This window comes from Protomyctophum bolini (assembly GCF_963924005.1).
Source record: "Protomyctophum bolini genome assembly, chromosome: 7".
NCBI lineage: Eukaryota > Metazoa > Chordata > Actinopteri > Myctophiformes > Myctophidae > Protomyctophum > Protomyctophum bolini.
The window spans coordinates 25,084,030-25,095,340 of record NC_137868.1 but is presented as its reverse complement, the minus strand read 5'-3'; the positions used below and the strand labels follow the sequence as shown (position 1 = coordinate 25,095,340).

General features: G+C 41.4%; 1 protein-coding gene across 1 annotated transcript; it reads left to right on the top strand.

Moving 5' to 3' along the window:
- Window positions 1-1,297: 1,297 nt before the first annotated feature.
- kcnv1 (potassium voltage-gated channel modifier subfamily V member 1) lies at window positions 1,298-6,400 on the top strand (the record flags this gene model as incomplete). The annotated part of the gene is made up of 3 exons (XM_080768257.1): window positions 1,298-1,614; window positions 2,078-2,730; window positions 5,895-6,400. The coding sequence occupies 3 exons, from the start codon at window positions 1,298-1,300 to the stop codon at window positions 6,398-6,400; spliced, it is 1,476 nt and encodes a 491-aa protein (XP_080624383.1).
- Window positions 6,401-11,311: the final 4,911 nt, after the last annotated feature.

Here is an 11,311-nt window from a genome sequence, read left to right as displayed (position 1 = left end):
CATATTTCATCATCTGAACGAACTTAAAATGGTATTCATCATATAGCCGAGGTAAGCCTCTTTTTTACTTCTTTGTTTGAACAACTTATGATTTATCTGAAGCTCTGTCATTTAATTTAACTAATTTCAGTGACTTTTTTTTCAGTTAATTTTGTAGGTAGGCTATATATATTCCTCTGCAGTTTTCACAATTTTGGAGATCTTCAATTGTGCCATCATGGGATTTTGATTAAGGGTGGTTTAAATATTCTGTAATGTTCAATCACATCGCCTATTTTATTCATGCTATAGCTTTGATAGGCCTACCGCGGTATTTGTTTTTAATAAATCCGTCCATCAATTTAATTCTTTCACGTAATGGTATAGGCTATGCAAAGTGGGTTTTTTTGTGTTTGATTTGGTTTAATGGACTAAAGGAACGGTTATAAAGAAGCTTTCAAAAAGAGTGTAATTTCAATTAACAGCACACAATGGCACATTATAATTTGTTTTGCAAAGTAAAATATTGTCCAAAACCAAAACTAGACTGAGCCATATCTGTCACAGGCTAGCTCCAGTTTCATATTAATATGCATACAATTACCATTGCCACATGTTAAACAGAACTGAATGTGAATTTATGATCACAGGAATAGGATCATTAGACACATTAATTAGGTAAACCAGCTAAAATATTCAAATCTCCATGCAGAGATTATGAGAAGTAGGACACAGCCAGAGGCCCCCCAACCCCCCCCCCCCTCTCTCTCTCTCTGCCATTTTGTGAATGTTTTTCTCATTATCACCCTTTTTTATTCATGATCCTCTTTGTGTCTTTGTCGCACTTTGTCAAGCAGATATTGTCCTTCATGTTCATCTACCTGCAGTTCCTCTTGTTGTCCCCCCCCCCCCCCTGTTTCTTCTGTAAACTTCTTGCCTCTTTCTCTGTCTTATTTTAAGAAGAGAAGAGGGTATGGAGACCCACAGGTGAGATTAAGTCATGGGAAGAACATTTTGATAATGAAAAATATACACTATACACCCCAAAAAAATTGTCTGGTACTGATGGTCAGATTGATTTGAATAATTAATTGCTTTTGTTTGAGTCTGTAACTTGAGATTTGCTGCATGGGTATTGACTCGCAGTAACATTAGACTAATAAACTTTACTCAGGTTCAAACTCACAATATTAGGCCTCCGTTTGACTACATTTTTCAGGTTAAGCTCAAGCGAGGCACAGATGTAACTGTTCCAATTGTTTATTCATTCTAATGACACTTACCAGGTCCTACCTACTGCCTGCCTCCTCCCTACACCATGACAAGCTGTTCGTCCAGGTGGTCCAGCCCTGTGGCAGCAGCAGCTGACCACTACGAGGACAGCGTTTCATTCCTGTCCTTGGACTCCAGCGTCTTCTACAGTGAGACATCTGATGGCAGAAGCCCACTGGATTTCTTCATCATCAATGTTGGAGGAAGTCGCTATGTCCTGTCCCACAAGCTTTTGGCATCCTACCCAGAGACCCGGCTTGGGAAGTTGGCCTGTTCCAGTCGCGACTTAGCCCTGGAGTTGTGTGATGATGCTGACTTCCTGGAGAATGAATTCTTCTTTGACCGCAGCTCACAAACCTTTCAGTGCGTTTAACAGTGATTGCAGTTCATGTTTCATTTTCAGTCTGTGCATTTATACCTTCTTTGTCAGAGGAAGATTTATTGATCTTTTTCACCTCTATACACAGTAATACAGATTAACTTCTGGAAGCTGCCCAGCGTAATTAGTTACAGATGTTGAGGTTCTTTGGTTAAAGACATACCACTCAATGCCAAATGTACATCGACATTAGATGCTGAAGGAGATGAGATGAGGCCATAATTCATAGATGTTCACAGCTACTCCACAAAATGAACTTTACAAGCCCTCTTTTAGATTATCATATATAGCCTACCTACAGTAGCCTACCAACATGAATGCATTTTTCTTATGGTTAGCTCCAGTAGCTGTAGAACCCCTAACCCAGGCCATACCGGAAATGCCAAGCTTTCATCGCTAATGTTTTAATTTACATTCTTTACTTTTAATTCTTTCTTTTAATTATAGATACATAATGAACTACTACCGGACGGGCCACCTGCATGTGAAGGAAGAGCTTTGTGTAATCTCCTTTGAGCAGGAGATTGAGTACTGGGGCATCAATGAGCTCTGCATCAACGCTTGCTGTCGTGATCGTTACTACCGCCATAAGGACCTGAAGCAGAGCCTGGACGTGCATGGTGATGCTGAGGTTGATGACATTGGCGATGAAGACTTCTCGGGTGCTGCCTGCCCGGCGCTCCGTCAGTATCTCTGGGACCTGCTGGAGAAACCAGAGTCATCTCGTGCCGCCCACACCTTCGGCACACTCTCCATGTTCTTTGTGGTCGTGTCCATCATCAACATGGTGCTCATCTCACTGGACTTGGGTGAAGACATGGCCAGTACTATCAGTTGCACGATCGCCTTGGAGTACATCTGTGTGGCGTGGTTCACGGGTGAACTCACGCTCAGGTTTCTTATTGTGCGTGACAAGTGCCGCTTCAGCCGCAGGGTGCCCAATGTGATCGACCTGCTGGCCATCCTCCCCTTCTATGTGACACTGGCAGTGGAGAACCTTCATGGCGGCAACACGGAGCTGGAGAACATGGGCCATGCGGTCCAGGTACTCCGCCTTATGAGATCCCTCCGCATGCTAAAGTTGGGACGCCACTCCACAGGTAACATCCCAGGACATCAATCACAACATTGCTGTTCTGTAATTAATTAAGTTTCTGTTTGCAAAATGATTAATTAATTACAGATAATTACAAATGTTAAACAGGAAGATAAACAAACAGAAGGAAGAAGTGGAGAGGAAACATAGCATGAACATTTGTCCTCTCCACCTTTTTGAATAGTTCAAATAGCCGATCTACATCAACACATTGTGAACTTGTAGATTGGCTATTTTAACTATTCAAAAAAAGTTTTTCAAAATAGTAAAAAAGGCAAAGAAGTTTAGGGATAAGGCGTTTAGCATGGACGGAAATAGAGCCCATAGCTTCTTAAATTGACACAGTAAAATCTTCCAAAGTCTTAAACCTGCTTATTACTTGAACTGTGAAGCAGCAAGGACAAAATGCTGGGGGAAAAAAATCTGAAGACCTGAATTATTGTACTTTGTAGTGTAGATATGAGGGGGGCTGCAAGCAAGGAAGAGAAAAATAGTGAGAGTAAGAGAGGAGAGCTGAGCGAAGCAGAGAAAGAGAGAGCAAGGGGGGGCACGGCGAGGGGCACGTAGACTCGTAGAGTGAGAAAGTCAGAACAAGATGGGGAGACAGAATAGGAAATACATTGATTCCTATTTTGACATCTCCCCCCAGGGATTGGAAGACGGGACACTGAAAAGAGAAATGCTCACCTCATTATATATCATGTGTACGTGCGTGCGTACGTGTGTGTGCGTTCGTGAGTGTAAGCAGGCACACGAGAGAAAGAGAGACAGAGGATGTATGAGTGCTTTGATCTGAGTGATTTATCTTTATTTTATTTATATATTATTTAGTGAGTGCACTGTAGACAGAGATGACAATTTATTCTGGGGTGTGAATCTAAGACTTACTTGGTGTGAATCTATCTTCTGTAGATGGACCAGTTGTGGGAGTATTTATAAATGTGCCGTTTCCTTTCTCTGCCATGCCGCTGCCATGTTATCTTCCCTTAACAAAACAGCCATAATCATCAGATTCACACATCTCCGCATTTAGCTTGCTGAGAACAGGTGAAAATTGATGAGATGATCACATGCTGTCGCCGTGTCATCCGTAACATTTATGGTTATAGGAACATTAACAACCCTTATTAGTCTGAAATTTTAAACTCTTTTCATGTTATTGCCACATGAATATTAATTGAACATAATATATGTCAGTAATAGAACAAATACTCTTTGCTCCAGTTGCGAAGATGGCAATGAATGTCCTGACTCTTATAGCCAATTTGCTGAATTTAACTTTAGTCAGATGTGTCTACATGAGTAATTAAATTGATATTGTATCTATAGTGGTTGAAAGAGGGTCATGTTAAGGCTATTCAGTTGTTATTATTAGTGTTCTTGGGTCATCTTATTCTTAGATAAAAGTGCCTGTTTGGCCTATATCTGAAAGACCTACGCCCATGTCTGAATACACTGATACCCCCAACCCCCACAACCAGTACACCAATACCCATGAATCAGGCCGTTCATAAAGACATCTTGACTTAGTTCAATTGAAGGATAAACTTCGGTGAAATTACTGCATGCTGTGGGAAAGTGGTAATTGGTTCTTTGAAAGAACCAATTACCACTTTCCCACAGCATGCAGTAAAATCCCACATGGCAATTAAATGTCATCATGTACAGAAAGAACTTCTTTCCCATTATAGAGCCTATGCACTATGCATGATGCTGAAAGGAAAGCGATTGATGATATTCAACCATCCACGTTATGACATAACTTAGGTTCATAACAGTAGAAGAACATGTTGATGAATCAATACCATCTGGGGAGATCACTTAAATCTTCAATTTTGATAATCCTTGGATATTCAGTTATTTGAATTTTAAATAACTTATCACTCTTGTTTTTTTTCATTGCAAAATATTAAAGGACCACTTTTCAACCTATCTTCATATAATAGGTCCTCTCTAATAATCATGATAAAATGGCACAATTTATTTCTGCTCGGTCTGTGTCTCATAGGAGGGCTGTGGGCAGTTCAGAAACCCATCCACCAGTGACATCATCAATGGGGAATCCAAGCTAATAGAAACGGCAGGCTTTCTATTCCTGAAAAGTTGCAATGCAAAAATGGAAGCCATCGTTCTCATGATAATACAAATCTAAAAGATGTTTTAAAATCTTGTTTTAAAGAAAATCTGTCTAACGATGATGTCCGACAGCATATTGATCCGAAACCTCAATCCTAACCTAACCCTAACCGCAAGCACGGGAGCAGCGCATGTCGGACCATCGCTTTTTCGCATCGCAGCGAATGTCCCCCGCTGCGGAGCGGACCGTTGCCCCGTCGGCTAGAATGCTGTCGGAAAATAGTCCGCCTCCCTTCTGAACTGCCCACAGCCTTCCTATGAGACACAGAGTAGAAATAAATTGTGCCATTTTATCATGATTATTAGAGAGGACCTATTATATGAAGATAGGTTGAAAAGTGGTCCTTTAATATTTTGCAATGAAAAAACAAGAGTTATAAGTTATTTAAAATTCAAATTATCCAAGGATTATCAAAATTGAAGATTTAGCATTTATCTTAAAACAATGCAGGCTGGACCTATTATATGAAGATAGGTTGAAAAGTGGTCCTTTAAGCAGCTGTAACATAATGGCAAAAAAGGAAAAGGCTATAAGGCAAAAAAGGAAAAGGCTAGAGGCTTGTAAAACATCTCTAAAGAAACATACAAATCAAGGGCTTCCTAGTCTAGGAAAATTGGCCTCAGACCCTGTGCAGCAGGGGCGTGGCCCAGTGCGTTGCGTTTCAAATGAAATGCGAATCAAAAGACAGGGGCGGGTTCCACATGGAGTGGGCGCTATACATCTAAATAAGACGGAAGGGAAACAATTGCTCCTTGAGCGGTGGTGGCCTACTACAATTCAATTTGGAATTGGATTCCCTTCGGACTATTTTCATGGTATGCACAGTGCTTCAGACCGGAAAGGGGAGTGTCCGCTCAGATTCTGAGCGCAACGTACTTCCCTCACAGGGATACATTCCTTTTTTCCCAGAAGTTCCTTTTTTCTCACCCGCCTAGTGGCGAAAAATAAAACTTCTGGGAACTCAGATTAAGGGCTTCCTGACTTTCCACATCTTTTGTATCATCTTCGTTCTGCATTTATTTCATCTCCAGGCCTCAAGTCCCTTGCGATGACCATCACCCAGTGCTACGAAGAGGTGGGTCTTCTTCTGCTCTTCCTTGGTGTGGGTATCTCCCTCTTCGCCACCACTGTCTTTGCACTGGAACATGACCTGCCAGGTACCACCTTCAGTAGTGTGCCGGTGGCCTGGTGGTGGGCGACCACCTCCATGACCACGGTGGGCTATGGTGACATCCGGCCTGACACTGTCCCAGGGAAGGTGCTTGCATTCCTCTGCATCCTGTCTGGTATCCTGATTCTGGCACTGCCCATCGCCATCATCAATGATCGCTTCTCTGCATGCTACTTTACCCTGAAGATAAAGGAGGCTGCGCTGCGTCAGAGCGAGGTGCTGAAAAGGCTGGCGCGTGGCTCGGTGGGGGAGGTCGAGGAGGGAGGAGGTGTGAACCTGAGGGACACGTATGCTCGCACTGTCCTGGAGATGCTGAGGCTACAAGGCAGGAGGAGAGTCAGCACCAGGAGCAGTGGAGCAGATTAACTCTGGTGGTAGAGCAGTACAAAGTTAGCAGTCCATTCTGGTGGTTTTAACTGAACTGTCAAACATAAATGGGATGTCAGAGATCAAGGGGAGATGCTTGCAGCCGTTAGGGGATTGATGATTGATTGATGATTCTTCTTATTGGAGAGAGTGCGAGAGACCACTGCTATGAATTGAGGAGAAAGTAACTCAAAGTAACTACTGTTTCTTCTCAAATGCTCCCTCAGGCTCAGACATAAACAGTCTGTTCAAGTTCAACACTGGGGTGACTGGGGCTCAGGAGGTAGAGCAGGTCATCCAATGATCCATGGGTCGACGGTTCGAATCCTTGCTCCTCCTGTCTACATGTCGAAGTGTCCTTGGGCAAGTCACTGAACCCCAAATTGCTCCCGATGTGCTGGTTGGTACCTTGCATGGCTTTCGCCGCAATCGGTGTATGAATGTGTGTGAATGGGTGAAAGTAATGCACTATGTAAAGCACCCTGGATAAAAGGCGCTATATAAATGCACCATTTACCATTTAACATTTGAGACATACAGATTGGTACAAAGACACATAGACACAAGTAAGTGCACACACACACATTTTATACTTTGTATCTTCATTTGAGATGTGAAGTTGTCGTTTGCATGGTCAGGTTCACAATTTCAACAAGTTTGTGTACAACGTGGAGGCTCAGGGACAAACTTGACAAGCAAAAGTAGAGAAATGTAAGAAGCCACCTCCTCAGACACTTGACTTTGTGGATTTGACAGCTGAGCTAACATACAAAATAATGAAATATCTCATTTCTGCTTTATATAAAATTATATCAATAACAAGAATCTAATCTCTCGTATACCTGTATATGGGATATAGCAAAAAAATTAAGTATATGTGTTACTAAAAGGTGCAAAGCTATGTGTATTATGATCAGGGGAAGGTCATGTTTAGTACCTTACATCCCCTTTTACCCAGACTTTTTGGGTCCTAAAGATCTGTCCACAGGGGGCTTATAATTGTGTTAAAATACTTGGGGGTTTTGCTTATCACAGACCAATGAGACCATTAAGTAGGCTATACATCTTTACCTCTACCTTTTTGAGTGGTGCAACCACTCCCTTACGGAGCTATGTGTGTGGGTGGCTGGGTAGCTGGGTAGCTGGCTATGAGCACGAAAACAACATGGTTGTTTTTCACCACCTGTGCGCAACCTAACGCACACACAAACACACACGCACATAATTTATTAACTGTATATATGATGCTTTCGGGTGTGCCAGTACAGTAGAGGGTACGGTAGAGGGACTCTACCCCCCCCCCCCCCCCCCCCCCCCGAAACCCCCACACTCACTTCACACGGGTGTGATTTTTCTATTTCAATTAGAAAGTTATTAGCCCAAATTATTATTATCATTGTTAGCCTACATTCTAGAGATTAATTTAACCTATGGTCATAGTCTTAATTTTTTACATATCTGAATTTAGTATTCTTACAGAAGAGACGTTTTATACGTTTTATAAAGCAGCAGTAAACTAGAGTATCTCCAAGACACTGGGCCATGTGTCCTCTTTTCTGGGATTCGGTCATCCTAGTATAGTCAAAACACCTGAATGAAAGCCACACCCCTGATTTTATTCATAGATAGATATAGAGGCCCTCATTTATCAATCGAGTGTAAAATCTGCCACAGATTCGAGTGCAGGTTTCGTAGTACACCCACGTCGCCACGGCATTTATAAAGTGATCGCAAACAGCTGATCCTTCCTTAATTTCGTTCTGACGTTAATAAATGTGACGGCTGAAATCTATCTGGCACGCCCTATGAAATCAAGCCTCGCCCTCGTTTTTGCGACTGAACACATGTTTACGACCTGTGGGAACCATGGAAACCATGGAAAAAATGTTTCTCCCGTGCCTTGCCCGCCTCACGCACCTCTCTCTCACACACACACACACACACACACACGCAGAAGCACACGCAACTTGCAAGCCCACTGGTGTCTTGTTAAATAAAGAACGAACACCTGCATGAATTAAATAAAGTTGTAGGCCTACCCTGTCTGTTTTCCTCTCACCTCGCTTGCTTTGCTGTCATGTCCACACATGCACGCATATAGATGACACATCGACATCGCATCGCCATGAATGGAATTAGTTTGTAGGCTGGCCTATATTAATTTTACCCATTCGTGCGCAGTGCACGGCGAAGGCGTGATACTGCGCACTGCTGTGATATTAAAGTCCTGTGGGTGACATGCCTGCATGAGAGATAGGCTATCATGTCGTCAAGGCAGCTCACAATCAACGTTTATGTAGTGATTTGATCATTGATGAACGAATCATAAACATATGGATGAAGGCTTGCCGCTTGCGCTGGTATGTGTTGGCGACGCACGCCGCGGTCCCGTCCTCCCGACCCCCGAAAATGATCTCGCTTTTATCTGAACTGTCAAAACTGTCTAAGCACTTATAAATGGTGAATGATTAAGCCCCTTACGCCTATAGCCTGCTAGTACTTACTACAAATAGGCAAGCTGTATTGTATGCTTGTCATTGTCACTTGGAAATAAAGGCGTGCAGTCCATTCATGCCTTTAAAAAAATAATAATATCATAATCGCATATGCCGCATCACCGCGTCCGCATGCGCTCCAAAATCATCTCACAAGTGCGCTCGCATAACAAGTGTTTGATTAAGCACAAACTAATACATTGTAAACATGTTATATTGTTTTTAATTGCGCGATTTTAATTACTTGTAAAGTTGGAAATCTCTCTTTTGTTTTTTACATACACATACCGTTTTATATTAACATTTTAGGAGTGAAAACATATGTTTAGATGCCTGTGACAGTGTCAGCAGTTCAGACAATGCTGCTCCGCTTGTGTAAGACAGAAAAAAATGCGTACGCCAGCTGAGGAGCAAACGTGGATTTTCAACGTTGTCACGTTCAATTTCAAGCTTTGGCGGAAATGGTAAATGTCAAAAATGTCGGCAATTTCGGCGTGCACCCATATTTTGGCGTACGCACGGTTGATAAATGAGGGCCATAGAGTTTTTATTACAGTGTCCTACACCTACATCTTAAGATGCCCAGCCCACACAGGCTTACAAGACACTCACAAAATTGTACATATTGATACATATACACAAATAGACAGTTACTCATGGATACATTGTTCTCCAACGTAACTGCCATGCCTTCTCTATGAATTTTCCAAAAACAAAAACTTCATTACTGAACAACCAATTTAACATAAAACACTCAGACATCCAAAACAGATCTGGGTTCTTATCCTGATTTTTTTCAAATAAAAGGTTTCTTAAATCATGATATAGTGGACAATAGAAAACAAAATGAAACTCATCCTCTACAACTCCCAGGTCACAAAGAGCAAGTTTTCAAGTTTTCAGTTATGATTCCTAAATGTTGCATTGCATACATTCAGCATGAATATGTACGTACATCAACATATATTTACTGAAAGTAGGAAGTTGTACATACAGTACGTACGTTCAACTTCCTACTTGCTGACCATAAGAGAGACTGTTTGGGGATGAAATCCTTCAACTTAATGTGCAAAAAGACACTGGAACATTGGAATGCTTATATCATTGATCTCTTCATATACCTGCATGTTCTTTTCTTTCTTTTTTCCCAATAATTATCATTATGGCCTTTCTGATTTATTAGAGATGATATAATGTCACGTAGCAGGGAAATACAAACTCAGCCATCTGGACTTTCTGTTCAGAGTAATTTGAATCAAACTGCAGCTACTCAGCTACTCCTAGAACATTGTGTTTTGTTGTATTTGTAAAGAAAAAAAAACAACTAATTAACTTATATTCTGAAGATCTTGAGACAGTTTCAATCGTTTCCCGTTTCATATAATGGGTTCAAAATACTTTTTTCAGTAGGGCTCAATTTAATGTTTAAGTAAGGATGGAGGCCACTTGACCTACTTTGCATTGTTGCTTCTACAAATCTCCCCTGTCACTGACCCCTTCACCTGCATAATGTAACCTATTGGATGACTATGTAGAGCTGTGTTATGGTCTTATTGCCTATTTATGGCCCCATCTGGAAGTGGTATTGTAGTGTGAAGTGAAAACTATTTCTAAATGGAAGTTGTGATAGTGTTATATGTGACTGGTTGTCCTCAATCTTCAATTAATTGACTCATTATGTTGTGTTTTTTAATAGAGATTAAAAATAAATTATTAAAAAGATAGAAGGAGTCTTATCACTGTAATCTGCAGACAATTTAGCTTTTGATGTGACACTTGATATGTGAAGTTTGATGAGTTCTGTTGACACATGATTAATTAATCTGTTGGCACAAGGTCTTTGTAAACCCACACCTGATGCCAGTCAGGTTAAGAGAAAACACGAGGAAGCCATATGGTGTGAAACGTGTTGGACGCTCCAATATGTTATACAACTAAATAATATTAATTAAACTAAAAGGTTAATCTGAAGACTTGGTGTGTGCTGGATTAATTTGATCTTGAATGTTGTACTGGTCCTAATCTATCTGCACCCTGGATAAATACCACAGTTGTGTACAAGGAACCCATACATTCTCAAATATTATCATCCTGCCTAAATTACAAAAAAGGCTGTGGGACCATACAAGCCCGTTCTCCCTGGTGAGGTAGTACAGTATAAATAGATTTAGATATATTTGTTGAGATTATTTGACTCTCTTTAGGATGGCAGGGTTAGTATCAGTATGGAACAGAAAGGACCTTTCACTGCCACTGGTGGACTGGACATGAGCCTCTCGGATTCTTGTGTAGCAGAGTCTCTGCCTGAAGACCAAAGGCCTAATATTTCCCCCAGCCAATTGGGATGGATTCTCTCTTAGGCTAGAGGTAGAGGTTAAGGTGTTTGGTTTAGTATCCATTCCCCAAGCCACACAGG